Source organism: Alosa pseudoharengus, unplaced genomic scaffold, assembly GCF_046254945.1.
Source record: "Alosa pseudoharengus isolate Yale_2024_CS ecotype anadromous, Long Island Sound unplaced genomic scaffold, YU_APseudo_1.1 YU_APseudo_1.1_scf_16, whole genome shotgun sequence".
Lineage (NCBI taxonomy): Eukaryota > Metazoa > Chordata > Actinopteri > Clupeiformes > Clupeidae > Alosa > Alosa pseudoharengus.
This window is the reverse complement of record NW_027468630.1, coordinates 11,208,438-11,231,964: the sequence shown is the minus strand read 5'-3', so window position 1 is coordinate 11,231,964 and position 23,527 is coordinate 11,208,438. Positions and strand designations below refer to the sequence as shown.

Below are 23,527 nucleotides of genomic sequence, written 5' to 3'. Positions count from 1 at the left end.
GGCTTTGGAGGAAATTTAATTAAAGAGGAACATATTTAACATTTTAACAAATTAAGTAGAAAGGAAAACAACATTATTATACATCATTACAAAATGAATGACCCAAACACAATGCAGTTAAGCATCTGGTTGACTTCATACAAAAGAAACATCTGATCTGAGAACAAATTCTTTTGAATTCATCTTGTTGTTTCACCTCTTGGGTTACAATGTTATTAGAGGAGAACAACAAGTATTTCAAAAGACTTGCATATTCGTGCAGCAATTCACTTTCTGCTTATTAAATTATTTATTTTCTTGCTACTTGGTTAACAAGGAGCAATTGCAATTTGATACTAAAGGCAGAGGCATTAGCAATATTTTCTTTGACCAACAATGGAGTCTCTGAATTCTCATGCTACTTCATCTCGAACAATGAGCACTACTTGTTACGCTAAGACATACCAGATAAAATATTCATGGCCACCCCACACATCTCAGGGAGACATATTAGGATCACATGCTGATGCAAGAATGTAGAGAGGGGTTTTCAATAACAAATGTGTGCTACAGGTGAAAGCAGCCTAATCAGGCCCTCCTCAGACATTACTGCTTACAAAGGGCAAGATGAAACCAAACACAAAGCAACGTGCACTGTGCCTGAGGCCTCAGTCTCACATACACTGGAATACAAAAACCTAAAATGATTTGCCTTTAAATAGTTACTATTTACAAACATATTCTAGAATCTTCTTTCATAGAGCATACTCTATAGGAGTACAAATAAAAAGCTCTCCCTCACACATATTTTAGCTTAAAACAATCACAACACACACACACTGAATGAAACAATGATGTGCTGACGTTACTTCACAGTCAGTAGTCAAAAGCTGCCATTCAACTGAAAACTAAAGCTGAAACCAGACACAATGCCAACCAGACAAGAGGCCTCAAAAATGTCTCTGGGAAGGGCTACTGTTCCACTGTGGCTCAGTGTGATTTGCTGTGCAAAAAGCAGTTTTAGGTGTGTTTGTGTGTGTGTGTGTGTGTGTGTGGGGGGGGGGGGCTTTCAATAAGACAAATCATACATTCAGCAGGATCAACTGAAACCTTTATCCTTCATTACAGAAGGTGAAAACCTATCTACAGCCAATCTACACATGGAGATGAACAACTCGTGGAAACCACACACATATCTGCTCCAACATTCGATGGCATCCATGTGAACAGGATACATCAAACCAATTCCATTCATCAATATCTTTGGATTCAGGATTTGGAGAGCTAACTATTTCATGTCTAGTGTTTAGTGTGTACACATGGACTTAATCACTAATTGCCACACTAAAAGCGTGCAACTTTAATTTGAACACACAAACACATGTAAGGTTGTGCCATGAATAATTGAGCCTACCCAGAATGCTTTTAAGCATTACTTTAACATGCATGTTAACCTGTCTCTGTCTTAACATCATCACACATCTCCATCCCTCCAGATATCTGTATTGCTTACACATGCATTGACCTAAATGGACATTAGCTTGGGGTCAAACAATGCACAAACACTATAGCTACACCTGAGCACACACAATAATACACACACACACACTTCACAAATTGAGTGGGACCTTCCCTTTGGCCTCAAAGCATATAGTGGAAATGTGGAGTGTTACTGGGCACATACCAAGCACATTATGCTAAAATAGAATTACGAGCGCTCATCTGTTGCAATTTTTATCTGACAGTTTCTCATTGTTCAGACAGGTTACAAATTTATAATTTAGAAGGCTATAATGTTCTCAAATGTAGGGGGTACAGACCAGTGGTTTTACATTGTATGATTAAATATGTTCATGCATATAATATCCAGCAGAGAGCCTTTAAAATATGACACTACTAAACAAAATATGATCTCCTCACGAAAGCTGTTTGGAAAATAATAGATGGATTCATTTGTTGTACTTATATTACTTAAAAATATAGGGAACATCATAGTCAAACAAAGTAAACTGCATTACAACGTGTTTTTAAATGTCAGCATGCAACACCATCTAAAGAAATCCCCCTGCAGAAAACTCACTATGAGCTAGGTGATACACATGAACACAATTAAGTACACAACAGACAGTCCACAAAAAAAAAACAGAAAACAAACACACTCTCTCTCTCTCTCACGCACGCTAGCTTGTTTTATGGCCCTTCTCCATGTGTGTGCAAAGTCTGTTGTAAGGCACGGGTCTGGAGCTAAAAACATGACGGAAAGGTTGGGAAAGGTCATCTGAAGCTTAGTTTGCTTCTCATCATTCTCAGCACACACTGAAAGTAATCTGACATGCAAAGCTTCACACTAAAATGTATATGTACCCTCACTGTAACATTTGGCTTGCCCTTGCGCCAGCCTCTACACCTGTGCCGTGCTGCATTTAGTGTTGTTTTGCCTTTACTTAAGATTGAAATATCACTTTTTTGTCCTTCTTCTCTGTGCATTAGATATACCCTGGCCCCCACCCTTATACATTCAGAGTGCAAAAGCCACAACTAACTTGGTCAACACCACCTGAAGTGGCTGTAAAATGCATGGAATATGCGTCTGTGCAACATGCTGTCTAGGGCCCTCTGTCGTTATTCTGTAGTTATAACATATAATAAAGAATGAGTACTAAAAAAAAAGATTATCACAACACTCGGCTGATTTAAGCCGAGAAGACTATAGAATACATATGTTGATACATATGTTAATACATATGTTTCTACAGCCATTGCTCTGAGCAATGGCTAACACAACAAAGTGAGTTAATTTGAATGACCAGCAGCAACCCATTGGATTGCAGAGTAAATACAATGGTGCAGATACCACACATTAAAATTTAAAAGAAGTTATGGAAGGCTGCTTTTTGACAGGTAAGGTGCATCTTAACAAATGGATCTCCCTTCATTCTGGTAAGCAGGAGAGCGTGACACTCCACCACTCCAGTGATGAGCAGGGTGGCTGAGGCCAGCGTCTACTGCTCCTCCAAAGCAACTGGAAACACACAAGTTAACTTGGTTAAATTAGTCTGTTATCTTCTATTTAGTAGTGATGATGTACACAGCTAAACACTAATACATGTTAGCATAGAGTATTAGATTCAGAAGATGGTAGGGCAGTGAAATGTTTGGACACTTTCTTTTGTGAGGTCTGTGAGGTAGGGGCAATAGGTAGGAGTACCTGTTAGTGTGTCACGGTTCTGTGGGGTTCTTTGTCCAGACTGCTGCATTGAAGCTTGGGCTCGACGCACCCTTGGGAACTCTGCAAGTCAAAGGGGCGTTCCCTCTTCCTGCCAGATGAAGCTGAACCGCTTGAGCCAGCTGCAAAATGTAAAAGCCCACTTAGATGCTGCTTCTCTCTGTACACACCACCCAGTCTCCTAGTCATACTCATGCAAACAGTACTTTCATTACTTTTCTTACTAACTTAGATTTTTAAGTACAACTAATATATATCAACTCTGCATACAAAACGGTAAGACACCAACAGCGCTAAACTACACTAAGGCCAGCTTCCATTGAGCACATGCAGAGAAGTAGCTACAAGAGTGTCTCCTGATAAAACTCTTTCATAAGAGGATGGGTATAAATATAATGCATTTAATGTTCATGGCCACTAGGTGGAGCTCCGTGCACGTTGTGCAGGATTATGTTGCCATGAGAAACACTGCATGGCGCAGTTACAGCCTGAAAATGATCTGACCGGTAAATCTGGTTAGCTGGAGCCCAGGCACACAATTTGCTGTTTGTGTCTGAACAATGCACACACCATTGGAGCCGGTGTGTCTTGTAGATCCTGTAAGAACGGATGACTCAGCCTCCTCTGGTATAGCAGGGACCATCGCTAGCAAACCTGAGGGAATGAGAACACATCAGACAAATAGATGAGAAAAGAGAGACAAAAGAATTCAACTTCTCCCTACATGTCTGTATGAGAGATGTGAGAGCATATGCTTTTCAGACTCTAGCATGCAGTGATAAATAATTTGAAATATACATTTATACATATAATTTCCAGTGCAATTCAGTTTAAAGAAAGCCCATGCAATTCCATGTGGATAGTTTACAACTGCAAGTGGACCGCTCTCTAACTGTGCAAACGTGCACCGATCCAGAGGACATAAGACACCTTAAATGGTTTATCCATGTCTAGGTCTTGGGCTCCTTGTTCAAAGACAAAAGGGCCTGCAGCAGCAGCTGTCCCTCCTCCCTAATTCTGTCCCCTCATTTTGGCTGCTGTCTGGAGGAGAACCGGGGTGGTGGGGGGCCAAGCTTAAAATAGCCTGACATGGTGCAGAGAAGCACCATCCTCTGGAGCCTTTTTCTGTTCTCCAGAGAGGCTCAGGTGGGAGAGGGACAGGAAGGGAGTGACTCTTAAGGGAGGCTAAACATGGCCATGGGGAGTGTTAGGTAAGGGGAGCTTTCATAACCACCCTGCACAAGCACACAGCCAGCTAAGCTGGGACTGGAGTGACACTAGAGCGGTTAAGTGCCTGCCTGCTTCCCTCAATGTCAGGTGCTCAGCACATGAAATGCACCCAGGTTTCCATTCCAAGATGGATCGCGTCTCACCATTCTTGCACGGGAATATGAACTATAGGGTGATTACTATTTGTGGTTGATTTCGTTCCTCCCTGATCTGCCCTGTGAGAGGAGGCTGCTTTCACAAGACAGTTCAGGAGTTATAAGACACATCCCAGTTTGGCACCGAGAAACTGGCTTTGAATTTGACTTTATGAACATCACATCCTAAACCATTTCATCATCTATAAAAAGAGAGACTCATTCATCCTACAATGTAAACCCCTTTTACCTGTTTTGACAGTACAATTGTCCAATGGTCACTCAAAAACCACAATCACTCTATGTATTTAACTCTTCATCTTAAATATATGTCATGCCCTTGTCTAGCTGTTCACATCTAAGCACATGAAAATATGAAAATTCATGTTTGTTGAATTCTAATTAGCTGTATTTCTAAGTTTGTAATATGAGACAATCAGACAGGGACTGGGTCAAGGGTTGCTATATGCAAATCATGCCTTACACAAACATATTGGTCTGATGCAGATCTTGGCCTAGCTCAGTGTTTTTAGATTTCATGCATAAACCCCAAACACAGACTTTGCATGCTCTGTATAGTATGCGCAATGGCCGGGTGTGTCTGGGTAAAGCATGTACTCACTCAGGCCCTTGTACTGAGAGAACTGCTGGTAGACCTGCTTCATCCTCTCAATGTTGAGGCGGCTGGTCTCGGCGTGTCTGACCATGGGTCTAGGGTAGTCCACCCCTACCACACAGTTGCAGGCCTTCTGCAGGCTCTCAGGGGCGTTCCACGGCTCGTGGATATAGCGGTTGGGATAGTCCTTCAGTTTGGGGATGTATTTCCTTTGTGGACACAAAATGCAAATTACAGTGCAGTCAGAAAAAGAGTCGAGTTCAAATAATTTATATGCTGATTTTTACCTGCACCAGCTAGGAAACAGTGCATTAAAATAGCAGGAATTGGGTTACTTCAAAGAAGGGATAACTGCATGTTTGTGTATGTTCAGATAACAAAATGCCTAGCCTGTTATTTTCCCTTCATGCTTTTCCCTCTGTTATTATAGTGTGCACTACTACTTACTGACTGCTTGAAATAGTTTATGGTTTTTCACTTTCTTGAGGTCATTTGTCTTGACCTCAGTTTAATAATAATAATAATAAAATAAAAACAAGCGGGAGGTCAACATTTGTTTTGGATGCACATGGAGTGCACATTACTTGTGAACAAAAAGAACACAAACCATGACTCATATGGAGGTAAAAATTTAATACAGAAAGCCCACAAAACATTTACTGTCCTCAATCTCTTTTTATGTTTCAAAACACAAAACACCTACAGTAAACCGACAATGCTCCCCTCTTTGTAGCCTAACAGGATCATTTCACAAGAGCATGGCAAATTGTTTGTTTGTGTGTGTGTGTGTGTGCGTGCGTGTGTGTGCGCGTGCGTGTGAGACAGAGAGAGAGAGTTTGCAGGGCAGTCTGTATCTACCTGATGTAGTCTCCGGACGGGTCTATTCTCCTGGCGAAGCCGACAGGGCAGTAGCAGTGGAAGAACTGCTGGAAGAAGGAGCTGCAGGAGAGCCACATCCAGCTGCCCGCGTTCACGCTCCAGTCAGCGTCCAGCAGCATCTCCTCAAACACCTGGTCAGGAGAGGACAGTAGGCAACAGAATACGTGATGGAGGAAAACAAACGTAGTAAAATCATGAGACCACAAGATATTAAATTGCAGCATCTCCTAAAACAACCGGTGAAGAGGGGACAGTCAAGGACAGTTAGTACAATTACACTCATATGTGACGGAAAAAAAATCAAAACTAATACATTGAAGCCACAGGACACTGAAGAGTTGCTAAAGGACATGGGTGGGACTAAAAAGTGAGACTAAAAAATCCTCAGAACAAACTTAATGTTCGGTACTTTAGGGTAAGCCAAGGTGAAATGAGTTGCTCTACTCTGCTCAAGGATGAAAAAATGAGTCACAAAATACCAATTTCTTATCGTCTCCATCTCCACCTTTGTCAGTGCATGAAACATGGTGAAGCATACCATATTTATGTCATTTTGACATATCAATCTGACCCTGGTACATTCAGAACATCTTGCAGCTGGTACATTCATTACAGGTTCTTTCAATGCCACACTGTGATAATGTCCTGCTTCCCATTGAGGTTTTTGTTCTTCTGCAAGGCTATAATACTGTGTGTGCCGTTTTGGGCCTGCACACAGTGTATTCAGATTACATTACAATTTAAACTTGGGTTTACAATAGGTCGGTTTCACAACTGCAAGCATTTTTGCATTCAACCACAGAGACATCAATCATTTGTTCTAATCTAAACCATGTGAAACACAATTTTGCAGTCTTCTGAGTTCATTGTTAAAAACGAAAATTATTTAGTTTCAGTAAATTAAAAGTCTGTTCACTAGTCGCCTTCTTTCCTTGAACATGGAAGCCAGTCCATCAGTCATTACTTAATACGCACTTCCATTTTCAGAATATAGGGCTATTTTTACTTCAATGGCTACCTCTAAAGTTTTAATTAAGTAATGGGTCCAAAATGACAGTCCTTAGGTGGATCAAATGTGACCAAAGGGGGCCATCATTATCACCAGGTGTACCAAGTGCCTTATAGCACATCAATGTCTACTATTCTCTCAAGATCAATGAATGCACTCCTACTGTATTGGCTATAAAAAACAAACAAACAAACAAAAACATTGAATATCATGAGTTCTTTGTCTGCTTTTTGGTGTCTAAGACCTCTGACATCTGTATTGGCATCTCATAGTGTTGAGTTACCTTAAGTGGTAAACAGCACAAAGGTGAACCAAAGCAAACTCACGTCTCAACACCATTTCTGGATATGTGTAATATGTAATATGAATACACCGTTTCAAGGTTAACTTTTAAACTTATTAACAATGTATTTTATCATGGGGAGGTTTCTGCATTTTAGAGTAAAACCAATGTTTGAAACAAAATAACTGAATGTTTCAAATGACTGGTAAAGAACAGAAAGTCCTCCCAAAGTGGCCAAAAAACACAAAGTTCTACAACTTTGCAACAGAGCTTGGAAAAAATTTAGTATTTATTTTCTTCTGCAAAAAAGGAAAGTCATATTAGTCCATGGGCCAGATGAGATGTCGGTACCACTTAAGGTGGCAAAGGTTGCTTATACTTCTTGAAAAGATACATGACAAAGACACCCTTCTGGAGTCACAGTTAAATTAGTGTTATCAGCTGTTAAAGTTACCCTCCCCCGTTGAAAAAACACATTTTTGATGCAGGTGCCTATCTTGCTATTGGCCTTTGTTAAAGACATATTTGCATATTTGATTTTATTATGTTTGGTATCATTTTAAAGAGGACAATCGGAGCTTTCATTCAAGTCCTTTAGTGAACACTTTGGACAAATACAGCCAACCCTGGAGCTCTTCAAACTGTTAATCACACACATTTTCCTGCCATTTCCGCCTAAATCATCTTTTTTCTTTTAATCCTGTGGCATCAGGGAGCATCAGAGATGCAAGATGCAAATACTGCAATACTGACATGACTAAGGATTCAGAAAATGTGTAATTTACCCATATTATCTCATTCCGAGGTGCTGATTTTCAGCTTTATATCAGGCATGGCGTTTTTTCAAAGAAATGTAGCTTTGCCAACCTCTGAGGTTTCCTTTGCTATACGACTCTGACTTTAATTTATACTCAACCATCTTCTGGGCTTTGTGATTTTGTAGTTTATTTTGTATTGCTGGTCCTGTCAGCACTGTCTGACCACTTCTTTTTGATCTGCATCTGTTGCCTGAGCTTCAGACAGTGACAAATGTATGCTTGTTTGTGTGAGGCCAAAACTGGTGCTTGAACATAACTTCTTGTCCATGAGGGGTTGAGACCAGACCAGGGTTAAACCTGAGACTAAAACGTGAGAGCGTGTCAATGATGTTTCTTTCATGCGTCCATGTGGCGGGAGCACTTAAATTCCAGGGTCATGACCATGATGGAGTGGCATAATGCTGTCCAGAAAATCATCTACCTGGAAAGACGAAGACAACACGGAACTACATGAGGGCAGACAGCGTCGCGATTGAACACATGAAGGGAACGGCAAGAGACACGTTGATGTAGACCTACAACCCCATCGTAAGGCCAAAGGAATTCAAATGACCAAATCATCATCAGCAGTAGGTGCTGAAAAGGTTGAAAAGTTGAGTATAAATTAAAGTCGAATAGCAAAGGAAACCTCAGAGGTTGGCAAAACTACCTTTCTTCGAAAAAACGCCATGCCTGATATAAAGCTGAAAATCACCACCTCAGAATGAGATAATATGGGCAAATTATAAATTTTCTGAATAATCCTTAGAGTCATGCCAGTATTGCAGTGTTTGCATCTTGCATCTCTGATGCTCCCTGATGCCACAGGATTAAAAGAAAAAAGATAATTTAGGCGGAAATGGCAGGAAAATGTGTGTGATTGAAAGTTTGAAGAGCTCCAGGGTCGGCTGTATTTGTCCAAAGTGTTCACAAAAGGACTTAAATGAAAGCACAGATTGTGTTCTTTAACATGATACCAAACATAAAATCAGATATGCAAATATGTCTTTAACAAAGGCCAATAGCAAGATAGGCACCTGCGTCAAAAATGTGTTTTTTCAATGGGGGAGGGTAACTTTAACAGCTGATAACACCAATTTAGCTGTGACTCCAGAAGGGTTATCATACAAAAATGTTAACTACAGACATGTATCTTTTCAAAAAGTATAAGCAACCTTTGCCACCTTGAGTGGTACCGACATCTCATCTGGCCCGTGGACTATATCAGTATATGCTTTGTACCTTCACTATCTGATATGGGTTCACTGCAGTCACCTTGCCTTTGTTTGTTAACTACTGTAGCCATAGCAGAGATACTGTACAAATGACCATAAAAATGAGAGCTAATCACTGTTCAAGATTAAACTACCGGTATATATTTTAACACAATTCAACACAAAAAATATTGTGAGATAAAAAATATTCACATTTCATTCATAAATTTCACTGCGGGATTGCGGGTATTGCGCATAATTTGTTCAAGTCCCGCAACTCTAGCCATCATAATGCGAGAAATTCCCGCATACACTTTTACAGCCTGTTTGATGACGTTAATATAATCATTAAGTGGCGTGAATGCGGTGCTATTGACCGGACTGATCAACTACCGAGTTGAATTGAACATAGCCTCATGCAGACGCAGACGCACACACACACGGAGAGAGAAAGAGAGAGAGAGAGAGAACCACTTTGCGCTTACGCAAATAGGCTACGCAACCATGGCAAACTTTTACATCTGGAAAGAGCTCCTTGGTAACTATCCTGCTAGCTCAGGTCACGTCAACACTTGATCCCAGAAAGATTGTCTTCGACATGTTAGTTTTTTGAACATTTATTGTATCTAATGACATAGAAAACATAATGATTTGCATCCACATACCGCACTATGCACAACTTTTATTCACTAGCGACTATAGCCTAAAACCATCAGGCTGAAGGGAGGCTAATTACTCCATAGCGGTTCCCAAACTTTTTTCCCCGCGGACCACCTTCTACATCCTGACTCGGCTCGCGTACCCCCACCATCCAAGACATAAAAAAGTAACTCATTCTATTGACGCATTCCAGGCATCGTTGTTTAATTAGCCACCCTACATGATAACATAATCAAAATGTGCAACTGGTCTATGAGCTCTCACATTAAAAAAAACAGTGTGGAGAACCACATTCGTATGGTTAGGTAGCATCTCACTGCAGACCACGCACTGTGGCTTTGGGCAGTCTGTCTCCCAATCCACGTGAAGCCTAGGCCTATATGCCTCATCATACTTTCGTTTTCTTCGCGCAGTCTTTTCTGTCTCGTTCTTTCTTTTATCCCCCTGCGCTCCATCTCCACCTTCATTTGTCTGCCCCCCATCCCATTCCATCGTTACCTGTGTCCTGCTCTGTTTCTCTCGCTTCTCCTCTTCGGTCGCTTTAATTAGGCCTTTTGGACAGTGTCCCTGTTTTTAGCCAGTTTTCCATGTTTACACAGCCTTCTACCTAGCCTATACTTCAACGAAACTAACGCGCTAGATATTCTGGCTGCCCGCAGGAAATCACGTGTAGCCTATATTGTGTGTAGCTTATTTTTTAATGAAAACATACCCTATTATAGAGTTTACAAATGATTTTCTTTTAATTTCACATTTCCATATCATTATAGCCTGATTCGAAATTATGTATTATTTATGAGTATTAATTAATTAATCATTTTTAACTCCTTTCCGCCATTGCCCTTTTCATCTCGCGTACCCCCTAGTGGCAGCTCGCGTACCACCGGGGGTACGCGTACCACAGTTTGGGAATCCCTGCTCCATATAATTACTCTCACGTATTTTCTTAAAGTGACAGGCACTCAATTACACCTACTCATCACCAATGTGCACTCAATTAGACCTACACACCACATTAAAGATATAAAGATATGCCTAAGTGTTATAGGTTAAACGTCAATATGAGGCATTCAAATTACTAAATATGTTTAGCTACTAGTAGTTACTAGTAAAACGCTATACTTTAAAAAATGCATTATTAAATAAATACACTCTATATGAATTCAAAAATATATGATAGAAACATATCACATAAGCTATCATTTTCAGTGTGTGTTTGTGTGTGTGGAGAGAGTCCCACTGTGGGAATGATCCCACTAGAGTATATATTACTGATGACGTCAGGGTGGTGGGGGCCCCAAAATGAAACACTTTTTTTAAAAAGTATCGAAGAAGTATCGAAATCGCAATTCTTGACTTGGTCGACCCTCGACCCCCCCTCCGCCCCAAATTGTGTAAATCCCCCCTACATGAATAACCTAAGGGGGGAATTCCCCCCCATTTTGAAAAATGAATTTTAAGCCCTGTATGACTGAAATTTAACATTCTGATTGTCACTGTACTTGTTTTATTTGAGTATCATTTATGTCTGTTATAATTGTGTGATTGCTTTATTGGAATGCTTTTTATTGCGCATCTTTTATTTGTTGTACTTGTTATCCACTCAACTTCATTGTAAATGAGGGCTTGCCACCATTGGTGTCTCAAGTTGAAATATAAATAATAAATAATATCAATCAAAAAGACAAAAGGACAGATCCACAGACACCATGCCAGGTACCCACCTTCATGCCACTCTCCCAGCTGATCCAGAGGTCACCCCTGGTCAGAAAGCAGGCCACGGCGTGCCGGGCCAGGTGGTGGATCCAGCCCTCCTGCCGCAGCTGGGTCATGACGGCGTCAATCCACGGGAATCCTGTCCGTCCCTCGGCCCACTTGGCCAACGCCTCCGGGTTCTTGTCCCAGGGGATCTGGATGCAGATGGGGTTGCCCGTCATGCGGTCAAACGCAGGGTTGCGCGTGGCGACGGTGTAGAAGAACTCCCGCCAGAGCAGCTGGGTGTAGAGAGACAGGGGAGGCTGGATGCGTCTGTGTGCCTGGTGGAGAGAAGGAACATAAACATATTTGTTTCTTTTGTTTGTATGTTTTTCAATTGCTTGCACTTATGTGCTTATAGAACGCTTTACATCCCTGTTAATTACATCCATGTTGCCATCTCAGGGTAGACCAAATCCCCCTCTTTCTCTCTGTGCCTTCACATATAACAAACAATCCACCAAGAATAAACATTCCAGCTCAATCAATTTATTTTAAAACTCAGTAATGTGCTTTGATGCAATGAATTGCAAAGTATCACAAAAACCATATAGAAGCTTTTGATCTTGTTGCACAGAGGTTCTCTAACCACAGGCCTTCTCACCTTTATGTAGAGATCTCGGAGTTTGTAGTAGAGCGTTCGACAGGACAGACAGCCAAAGCGGAGGTAAGGACTCAAGCCTGAGGGATTCGCCATCAGGGAGCACAAAGTTATGCGAGGCCTCTCATAGTTCGTCACCCATTCCTTCATGGAAACCAGAAACATATATTGATATATAGATGAAACAGTATAGAACAAAACATTTAGTCCTCAGAGGTCATCCTCAGGGGGCATTGTGGTCATGCCATGTCCACTACATCTATTAGATAAATTACAATTATCGCATGGTGATATAAAGGTATTCAGTCAGAGGGTAAATTTGGGATTTATCTGCTGTTTTGTCTTTAAACAGCCACCATTTATTTATTTATTTATTTATATGTTGTTTATTTAAGCAGGTGCTTCTAGCTCTCTGAGACTCCCCAATGGCACGTGTGCTGCACATGCCTATTCTGAGCCGTGCTGACTCACACAGTCCCTGTCTGTCATAGACATACTGGACTTTGCAGCTTATGTGAGACATGAGCTAAGCACTGTGCTGTCTTCCTACGGCTCCCTTTGACCCCCAACACACCTTCTCTGTGTGTCCATTCAGCCGCTGCAGAGCCTCAGTCTCGCCTCCCTTCCACACCGCTTGGCCCTTGTCAGCAGTCTTAAAGCCTGTACAGAAGGCATGGGGGAAAGTCACTTAGAGTACCAAAACAGTGACTGCAAAGCCACAACAATAAGATTAAAATGCATGCCCTAGACGTGCAGGAAGGTACAGCTTCTTGACATACATAAAGATCAAAATGCTATGAAAACTCTGAGATCTTAGATAAGAGAAAAGGGTTGGAATACTGTTTAACGGCCTGTGACTGAAGCCAGAAGTTTGTGAGAGGAACAGATAGACAGAGAGCTGTAATCTCCCAGGTCCTCACCCAGCTCCTCCAGCGAGGGAACGCTGTAAAACTCGTCGTGGTTATCTGTAACCGGCGTCGTACAACTGTCCATCTGGCTGGCAGATACAGTCGGCAGGGGTCTCTTGGGCAGTTCAAGCCGTTGGACAAGGGCCTGAAAACGTTTGAAGGACAGTGGGGGGCTGTTGTTGTTCAGCTCAATGATCCTGGAGCAAATAAAAGAGAAAAAGATAAGAGCTAACTCAGTTCAGCAGGTCTGGTTATTGGTACAGGCCAATCTCATGAAGAGCCAAGTATATATTTCAAAGCATTTGGTTACTGCTGATGAGTTTAGCTAACTTTGCTCACTCCAGAAGATCCCCTCTACCAAAACTCCCCAAACATGTACAGGAGAGACAATAAACAGCTCACATTTGGGAACACATGGAAAAATACAGAGCTAAGTAGCTGTAGAGAGCAGACCATTTTTTCATAGTTATATCACCATACTTAGAAAGGTTATAGTTGTATAACAATAGACAACTCAGTCCTCTCAATTCATTTATATAATACAATAAATAAACAAATACATCCAACACCTTATATACATCGGCTAAATTCAGAAAATATTATTAAATATATTCATTGTATTTCTTTATTTAGAGACAATTGCTGAATATTCCCCTTTGTTTTGTTTTGCAGTGTGGTCACCCACAGCAACAGAGAAATGAAAACAACACCGCAAAAACTGCTTGTCTAACTAATTAATATAAAATTGATAAAAATTGGTTAGATATCAGTTTTGCAGTGAAGGTCAGAGCTAGAACTACTTAAAAAACAAAACTAAAATAAAAGACTCTAACCACTATAGATTATCACTAATGCTGACTGTCCTTAGTACAATCTAGTTTAAAATGTCTAAACAATCTAGCTTAAAATGTCTACACAATCCATCTTAAAATGTTTAAACAATTCAGTTTAAAATGTTAAAATGTACACCAGTAATGATATACTATCATAAGCCTTCATCTGTAATAGACTTGCTATAGCCCTTAGACTGAAGAAAAAAGGGTGTGAGTGCCTGTCCGACGTGCGTATGTGTTTACATAAATTCCTACAGGACACGCAGCACATTCTCCCACACTCAGTCTGAGTCTGCGAGCCAAGCACATGTCTACTACAGTGGAGTCGCCCAGCACATGTTCAGTAGTGTGACTGAGAGACGGCTCACACAGCCAGCAGAGGGCAGTGTGTCATGTGACGTCGACGGACAACCTCGAGAGGCAGGATAGGACGAGGTGCATCATGTGAGGCCTGGATGCAGACCATGGTTATCGGAGGGAGAACACCAGCGTGTCATCCTTGCGTAGTCTTCAGCTCACATGCAGAGCGCTACTAGCCTCAGTGATATTTATATAACTGAAGGAAACTACACTATTCTTTCTCTCCCTATAGGATTACATAAAGGAAGCTCGGAGGTGATCAGAAGGCTTTACACACAACAATGGCTTCAGAAATGGCTAACATAAGGTATTGAACATAAGCCTCCCGACTTCTTTAGACAGAGTGACCTTCATCCGGCCCGGTAATTTTAGCTGGCAGCAGAAAATGGGATCTGGCAGGTTGGTTTTGTGCAAGCGTAATTGCAGAAACTGACAACAGAAAAGCTGTCTCAATAACAACCAATGACAAACTGCTGAACTGGGATAAGATAAGGATATGGCACACTCTCCCTGTGAGTCTTGAGACTGACACTTTCTAGAAGGTAAATTGTTTGATGGAAGCATGATACATGCCCTGCAAGACAACTCGGAGTACACATATGCTGACCACCACCACAATAATCTATGAAGGACAACAAACAAACAGCCTCGGCTGCAAATAACTCACCATGACTTAAACAGGTCTTATATATATACAGCTTTGTTGCCAGACTGGGACCCCCCTCTTGCTCAATCTTAACTGATGTGAGGGGGCAAATGTTGTAAAGCTTACAATTTTTCACCTAGACTCAAAGTGCAAAGTGTTTTCTTTGAGAATTCACACATTACACACCACCTAGGCATCTCGTGACCATACTGCAAAATGAAGGCACAAACACAGGAATATTCACATACATTGATTAGGCCAGTGGAAAAATACAAAACTGCCCTTATCTAATGGCGTTTCATTGCCTGTCACCTCCAAATTGTTTAGCTTACAGACCAATCCGTCTGTACCTATGATGATGTCATTCAGCACGATACCAGTGCTGCTGAAACCTGGCCCACATGCAGACACACACCATTTCATGTCTGTATGCTCACACACATCACAACCAAACAATTTCCAAAATCCTTCAGATATATGCTCATAACTCTCAGTGCTATGAACTCCTGTTAAATGCACCTGACTAGGCAATGTGTCTAAAACCGGGCTAAACACATACTGACACGGCAGAGAACACCCCTGGAATGCACTTAACATCTCAGTATCATTCAATTAGGTCAAACTTGACATTATTATCACCCTCTATTCTCTAATTTAACAAAGCAAGAAGGGGAAAAGGTTTAAATCGAATAAACATTAGCAGATATTGGATGTACAGTATATCTGACCTGTCCAAGTTGTAGAGAGTGTGTGAGTTTTTCACTCTGGTCTCCACTCCAAAGTTTCGAGCCATCTTGATGATGGCAGCATCCCGTTCCTTCCCATAAGGCTCGGAGTCGTACTCAAAGGTCAGACGGGTTACGTTCCACTCCTGGAAGTAACATTTTGGATTTAGACAAAATGCTAATGAGTCACATGGTTCAGTATGTCCACTTCATTACTCTCCAAATGGGGGTTAGGGTCAAGGATCAGCAGTCTGCTGATCGACATCCTAGCCACCCCTTCACCCAGTAATCTATAACAGATTTTTGACACCAGCAGCAGATACAATGAAAACTGGGTCAAATTCAAGAAACATCACAGGACCATCATAGCAGCATATCATGTCAATATGTGTATTATTATAAATGTGCATGTGTGTGAAACTTCAGATTGTGTGTGTATTGAAATGAAACAAATAAGCACCTTGAACAGACGTGGGAATACATCTGTTGGCTGTCCCCGGACCACAAAAAGCCTTGAATTCAGTTGTCGAAGACTAGTGTCCAGATTTTCCAAAGACTCGAGTAAAAACCTATGGTGTAGAAAAGAAATGTGATTTGCCCAATTTTTTTCACAGAAAGTATAGAGGTGTTCCAATTAACCACCATTTCATTTAATTGTTCAGTAGCTGCTAAGTATGCAGCCAAACTGACAATGTTTTCATGACTGTAATCCAGCACTTTACTGAAAAACCATTCCATAATTTAAATCACTATTCAGTTAGAGTAGAAAGGTCTAGAAACATGACAGTTGCGGGTATTCGGAAACAGACATGAAACCTTTATTTTGATGCAAACCTTATGTTAATGTGCTGTTACGAAATGCAAGTCATAGCGTGCACTTTTGCCCTACGCTCACGTGCAAGCTGCCAAGCGGTTGTTGACTAGAATGCGGATTTGGCAAAATATGGCTGATTTCACTATGTAAAACTGTAAGGTTTCTAGACAGTCCCTATAATAGCCCACTGCATTGCCTTCTGCACAGAAGAGCAAGTTTCCAGGGAAGACTTTACGCGAAGCAGTGACATTAGCCTAGATTCAGTAGGCTAGCCCACTACTTTGGGCGTTTGCATAGCATAGCCTACATACATCAATTAGGCTAAATAGGTTACAGTTATTTAACAGACTAATGTTCAAAGAATTTCAAGACAAACCTCCATCTGTTAAATCCCACATTCGCCGATCCAGCAAACCAAGGATCCAGCACATAAACGCAACGCACAGTGTCCGCACCATCCAACGCCTCTTGGAGAGCAGGATTATCGTGAAGCCTCAAGCCTTTCCGAAACCAATGCACTGAATTGACAACCATGATTGTTAAAAACTCTAATTCAAAACGGAGCAAATTATACAAACTTCTGTCAAAAGTCTTATCATGTCTGTTATGCGGACAGTCTCGCACGTCCCGCCTTCGTAGTGTTCATGACACATTCGTCGCCACTGGACATGTTCTAGTTCATTGGCTAGAGGAAAGGGTCAGAACACGCCTATCTTCACGCGGATTGGTTATTTTGCACGTGTAGACAACGCCCCGTCACGTTTACATGGTGTGTTTTCAAGACCGATATGTGACTACAAGTGTGGAATAGCCAACTTGAAGTCATTCCTTTATACATTAGGTCTAGTTTTCTTTCCACCGTTTATTATTTACTTTGATGGGAAGGCATAGCTGTAAATTAATGTCCCCTTTTTCCTTCTCCGTTTTAAAAATATGTAGGCATATTATTATTTGGCAATTATCGTATCCAAAACAACCTAATAAGAAAACTATTTTGGATGTTTTTTTTTTTTTGCTTTCTGATCAAATTTCAAGACGCGCTAGTTATCTAAGTTTGATGCAATCGGCAGTAGAGAGGCGTACTGTGAAAAAAAACTATCTCGTGCTGTGACACCGGATATTTTATATAAGAGCAGCTACATCATCGTTGTTTTATAAGCCATTAAAGCCATGCCAGGTCCAAGGACCTGAATGAACGTCACAACACTAAGATAATTAAAACGTTCAATTTATTATAGCATATCATAGATACATGGCAATGTAGGACTATTGATTAGATTTATTATAGCCTAGGCTGAGGCAATGTAGTCTATTATCCTAGTCCATTTTGCAAAAAAAAGTTATTTAGGCTAACCTATTACATTTTATAATTTCTAAAAAAAATAGTTCTACAGGTATTTTGACCTCCCGAGGTATGAAGTCTAAACTATGTATCCTAATTCTGAGCAATTCCAAAACAGCCTAACTTTGCTGACCTAGCCAACGACTAACGTCCAGGGTCTCGGCATATAAACCTAGGCTAAACCTAGAAAAGCCTAGGCTGCATAGGCTAGGCCCATTGCATAGAAATTGTCTTGAGTTTTTTTTTTTTTTACTAGAAATATTATCAGGGAATTTATCAGCTACGTAGGCCTACGTGTCCCACAGTGGTTAACAAAGTCACTGGCACCCTCTAGCGGTTTGGGTTGGACTGTTCGGTGGCGTGCTTTCGATTGGGTCAGTTGCTATAGCTCACTAGCACATAGCCACACATAGCAACTCTTATCAACTCAGTTTACAATCAAATTCTAGGCTACATGGTTTGGTGGTTCAATCCGTCTTTCCAAGTCCATCCTGGGCTGCCATGGGACTATTAGGTCACACACTTGCAAGACATTTCTAACACCACAAATAAAAATTTTAAGGGACATGTCAACTTTAAATTGACCCCATGGATAAAAGACAAACAACAATACTTAACAATATCTATGTCACATGTGATCAAACAAGGAGTGTTCCACTTCAAGACAGGTGTCTGCATAGATTAGATCAGTGTTTCTCAAAGTGTGGTCCGCAAGCTATCCCAGGTGGTAAAATATAATGAGTTATTTGCAATATTGAACCAACTTGTATGTAAACCCAAATAGTTAAGTAAGCTATGCCAGTTTAAATCATATGAATCTCTGACACAATAAGCAAGGTACAAAGACAATAGGCAAGGTGGTTCAGTGAGTAGGCCTAATATACTGTTGAAGTAGGTCTTCTCTTTTTGGTTTATAGCTAGGTGATCTGTGAGGTTTTTTTTATTGGCTAAGTGGTCCTTGGTCTGAACAAGTTTGAGAAACACTGCATTAGATGTATTATGCTATGATCACTTAGAATAGATAATTCTTTGTAAGCCTAACACAATGATTTAACATTTATAGTCATGACTTTATAGATACGTAGTGTAAACTATATGGTATTATTGTTTAAGCCCTTATAGCTTGAAGTAATCAAGCTTATTTAGGCTGATAATGTGTCACTGTTGTCATCATTAAGTGGTGAATTGAGGTTTATAATGCATTGTGATATACTTCAAGCTGTAAGGATTCCTGCTACATCTTAACATGCAGTCATAGCTATTTATGAGTAATTATGGTTAAAAAGGCTCATGTCAACTATATTGGGTGTAACGAATAGGCTTGACAGTCCTTGCATGTGTTTATAACACCAGAGTTTAAGTTGCATGCTTGGGTAACTCAAAAACACATCTTTGAGAAAATATATAAAGCATACATTAAATCTTTGTAATCTTTATTACTTTATACTTCATCAATTAGTCATGACTGACTATAGGGTGTTTCAATTGCTTCATTAAAGTGTTCAAAAGGTCCTCAAAGTGAGGATGTTTTCGTTTCCATGGTTTTAGTTATTACCATGAGTATAACTCATCTGTCTGGCGACAGAGAGAAAAAGACATAACAAGGCCTACATAAGTTTGGAGACAGGTGGAGAGATGTACAAACAGATATATAACTGCAAACCATAGAATATCACAAATCAGTGTTGCTTACAACAAAAATAACACAAACAAGCATTCTTCAGACATGATAAAACCAATCAATTAAATAAATGACACTTACAAAACTTAGCTTTACACAAAGCTATATGCTTTCATTTACACAGTATAATCTCATTGTGAATTTCATGTTTGCCAAGATTAAGTAATTGTAAAGATGTATAAAATAATTCAGTAGTTTCTGCCATCTTTTAAGGTTTAGATGACAAAATAAGGACATGTGACCCAAAATGCATTCTTTGCCTACAAATGATGACTTGATTACAAAATAGCTGTGCAAATTCATTTTACATTGTCTGATATTACTCAGGTCTTTCCACAAAAATAACATATATAATAATTGGTCTTTATTTCACTGGCCTTCTACTGGGGAGCTATGTGCCCAAAGCCCTATACCTCTGGGTGATCTTTGGGTTTAAGGTCCTTTGACACAGTTACTTGTGGGATCTCGGCTGGAGCCTTCTTCATCTCCATTCCCTTTACCCATGTGTAGCCAGAGGAGCCCCCCAACACCATCATATTACTGGTCCACCACAACAAAGACTTGCTAGAGTGATTGTACATCACTGCCAGGACTGTCTGTGCGCAGGCCTTAGCAGTGCCAGACACGTTGTGAGTCAGAGGGCTGGTGAATTTAATCTGCAGGCCAGTGACATAGCCAATGGCAAAGCCAAACACCCCTCCAATGCCCATCATAGTCCAGAACTGTGGGTCACCCAACCGGTTAAAGCTCAGGATACTTCCCAGTTCACCAAATATGACAATGAGCGGTAAAAAGATAACACATGCATTCAGGTTGTTGTAAAAGGATAGTTTCCAGATGCTGCCATCTACCGCCGGCATGACCTTTTTGGTATAGATGGCATTGAGAGAAACACAAGCACTGGCTAAGACTCCAAAGAGGACTCCAGTCCAGGACAGTGAACCAGCAACACCCTCTTGATCCACACCAAGCCAGAACCCCCCTGAAAAGTAGATTACAAAACTTTTGTGGCGAGAAGTGGTAGAATAGGAATACATAGGAAAACCTCCATTAAATCAATTACACATCATAGGCTAGCTGCTAGGCTACACAAGACTTACAGTATAAAAAGCTCAGGATTGTGGGTCAGCGGGTAAATTTATCACTGGTTTTAGGTTACAGGAAAGAACATTAGGTAGCATAGGCTACACACTAGGGCAGCTTCCACAAGTCTGAAACATGACATGTGCTTGGCTTGGCCTCAACATGTCACAAACGTTGGTTTGGATAGGCTAAAGCTAAATCAATGGACACAGATTATCACAAGAATCAATTTAAAATAATGTAACATCAGTGATAGGCCTACTCACCCAAAATAACCCCACAACACAAGAGGGCTTTTAGCGATGTGGTTTGCTTAATAATTGTGTATGTAAAAATAACGTTGAAAACTGTGCTGAGCGAACGTCCAACGGTGTAGAAGGCGACTCCAACATGTTTCAAGCAAAGGTTGTTGAAAGTAATCATCCCAATGAACACAATGGTGAGAGGTAAGACTTCTCGGGACACTTTGAGGTCAAACCTCATAGAGGGAAAGTCAATTTTGTCGGGGAACAGCGTGGATAAGAAATACAATAATCGACAGAGTCCCACGCTCACCAGGCACTGAAAGAATGTGATGAATAGTGGTGCATCCAGCTCTTTGTTTTCGAGTAGATAGTTGTTTAGGAAAACCATCGTGATGGAAATAAACCAGTAAAGTGCCACCACAAGAGCTATTTTGATGGATCTCATAATAAAACTCTCGCCCGTCCCACCATTATCCATGGAATCCGTTGAACCAACAAGCGCCATCCTTAATATTTTCGAGCGCTTCAGCTGAGACCTGTTCATATTTGCAAAACACCAACACAAACATAAGTTACAATTATGCGAGTGTGCTTTACATTGTAACCGTGCACTCCACCGTTACACCAACCTATCAGATACATGTAGTGCATAGGAAACAACAAAGCAAACTCTCCTCCTTTTCACATGATCACTTCCTGGTCGAAACAGCCTAGGCTACTCTTAAAGGACCAGCACGTTTAAACGGAACATGTTACATTAGTCGGTTTACAACGTCCAATGTGTCCTACACTGCATTAGCCTATATATACATAATGTTACGCAGTTTTAAAAACATATGGAGAGAAAATCATATACATGACCACAAAAATCTACTTAGACACATCATTACCTCGCTTTATACGAAACATTTTAGGCTGTTGATCAATCGATCAAAAAAAACGACAATCAATCAAATGACTGTCAAAGACCTGTAGTCCATAAGTGCACCACGTATCTTACTGAAACAAATCAGCCAACCTAAACCAGTCTTTAGACAGGCAAAGTGCAGCAGCAGTGGCAAGGTGATAACTGCTTCCTGATGTTACTTTCAATTTGTAGCCTATATAAGCACACATTATCTAAACATCTAAGTTTAAGTTGGTGTCGGTGTTTTATTTAGATCTGCGCACAGGCAGTGTTTTACCTTGATGTTCAGACGCCGTCTTCAACTTATGGCATTGCAGTTTACACGCGCTGATGTTCATGCCTGGTTTGAAAACCTGTTGGTGAGGTGGATCTTGCTTTTCCTGACTGGTCTCTTGGCTGCAGTCACACAGCCATTGGCTATCGTTGAAGGCAGGCCTATAATCTGAAACACCTGACATAAAAAAACGACTTTATTAGCCTACATTTGAGTGGCACATAGAAACTGGTGACGCTGAATAAATCACCCCTCTCTTGGCTGCTGTGAAGTCCTTTTAACATTCGATCTACACACGTTTGTCATTTCTGTTGGATAACCATAATGATAGGCTATAATTTATTTTCAGTGAGAATGGTAGGCTAGTTGAAGATAACACAATTACATTATTTTAAATTGTAGCTATTTCAAGATTTTTAAACAATTGAAATTTGACAAACTTTGCCAAAGTGATTTTTGAAGTGATGTGTAGGCTAGCCTGAAATGCAGGGTTGGGTCAGATTACTTTGAAATGTAATCCATTACAAATTACATGGCAATTTTTACAAAGATTAACGTAATCAGTTGGATTACCAAAAACATGTAACGTAATCTGACTACTTTAGGATTACTTTAATAAATATGCCCATCAAGTAAAAGACACCGCCACAGAACTGATGAAAGAATTCTCATTCTATTTTTCTCCACTTTTCTCCAAACATGCACAACTCAGCTTAACCATTATAAGGGCACACCAGGACAAAGAATTGAGCTTTCGCTGGATTTTTGTGACCCAGGGACATGGCCTGAGATTGGCATAAAAAAGGGAAGCATTAAACCCAAATGACACCATGTCCATTTCAATTGTGGGGGTGAGAAAATTATTATTTTGGGATGTTCAACCAGGGGGACCTGTTGACTTTCTCAAAGTAAACGGTAACACTAAAACAAGAGGCTGCATTAAGATTAGGAGGAAAAGATCAGGCAGTGTGCTGAGAGACCTGCCCCAATCGTATGTAAGTTAGTAAGTAAGTAGATCTTTTGATCCCGTAAGGGACATTTGGTCTCTGCATTTATCCCAATCCGTGAATTAATGAAGTCGAACCGGCAAGCCCAAAGGCCGAAGCCCTAACCAGTAGGCCATGGCTGCCCCAAAAAGCAGCATTTGAACATTAAACCACACAATGATCCAAAACATACAGTTAAACAAGGCAAGAAATGGTTAACAATATCAACATTTTAGAGCGGACCTCAATCCGTCAAAAAAGTGAGCACAAGGCCAAAGTGGCAAATAATCGTTCCTGCCTCAAACCCCAGATTGCTGCTAAAAAGGTGTAGTCTACAATC

The 23,527-nt window shown here is 40.6% G+C and overlaps 2 protein-coding genes across 3 annotated transcripts; both read right to left on the bottom strand.

Moving 5' to 3' along the window:
- LOC143125497 (cryptochrome-2-like) lies at positions 1 to 17,966 on the bottom strand. Its single transcript, XM_076287002.1, has 12 exons — positions 17,046 to 17,966; positions 16,316 to 16,424; positions 15,859 to 16,001; positions 13,304 to 13,488; positions 12,958 to 13,043; positions 12,387 to 12,527; positions 11,752 to 12,063; positions 6,044 to 6,195; positions 5,192 to 5,394; positions 3,776 to 3,859; positions 3,188 to 3,327; positions 1 to 3,001 (listed from the first exon to the last, which is right to left on the bottom strand). Exons 1-11 carry the CDS (start codon positions 17,201 to 17,203, stop codon positions 3,191 to 3,193), a joined length of 1,710 nt encoding a protein of 569 aa, XP_076143117.1. The 5' UTR covers positions 17,204 to 17,966; the 3' UTR covers positions 1 to 3,001; positions 3,188 to 3,190.
- Positions 17,967 to 19,427: 1,461 nt separating this feature from the next.
- On the bottom strand, positions 19,428 to 22,312 carry slc35c1 (solute carrier family 35 member C1). 2 transcript variants are annotated; one of them, XM_076287004.1, is made up of 3 exons: positions 22,205 to 22,312; positions 21,042 to 21,556; positions 19,428 to 20,674 (listed from the first exon to the last, which is right to left on the bottom strand). In XM_076287004.1, the coding sequence occupies exons 2-3, from the start codon at positions 21,523 to 21,525 to the stop codon at positions 20,100 to 20,102; spliced, it is 1,059 nt and encodes a 352-aa protein (XP_076143119.1). In that variant the 5' UTR covers positions 21,526 to 21,556; positions 22,205 to 22,312; the 3' UTR covers positions 19,428 to 20,099. The 2 variants fall into 2 exon arrangements, with proteins under 2 accessions (XP_076143119.1, XP_076143118.1); XM_076287003.1 differs by lacking the exon at positions 22,205 to 22,312 and having other exon boundaries at positions 21,042 to 22,184.
- Between the last annotated feature and the right edge of the window lie 1,215 nt (positions 22,313 to 23,527).

Excerpts from the sequence above, each read along its gene's own strand:
- LOC143125497 (XM_076287002.1), bottom strand. The coding sequence starts at position 17,203 with ATGGTTGTCAATTCAGTGCATTGGTTTCGGAAAGGCTTGAGGCTTCAC. Across the intron at positions 16,002-16,315 it reads TATTCCCACGTCTGTTCAAG|GAGTGGAACGTAACCCGTCT; the intron begins GTGCTTATTTGT and ends TGTTACTTCCAG. Across the intron at positions 12,064-12,386 it reads TCCGAGATCTCTACATAAAG|GCACACAGACGCATCCAGCC; the intron begins GTGAGAAGGCCT and ends TCTCTCCACCAG.
- slc35c1 (XM_076287003.1), bottom strand. The coding sequence starts at position 21,564 with ATGAACAGGTCTCAGCTGAAGCGCTCGAAAATATTAAGGATGGCGCTT. Across the intron at positions 20,675-21,041 it reads GTGTTGTGGGGTTATTTTGG|GGGGGTTCTGGCTTGGTGTG; the intron begins GTGAGTAGGCCT and ends TCTACTTTTCAG.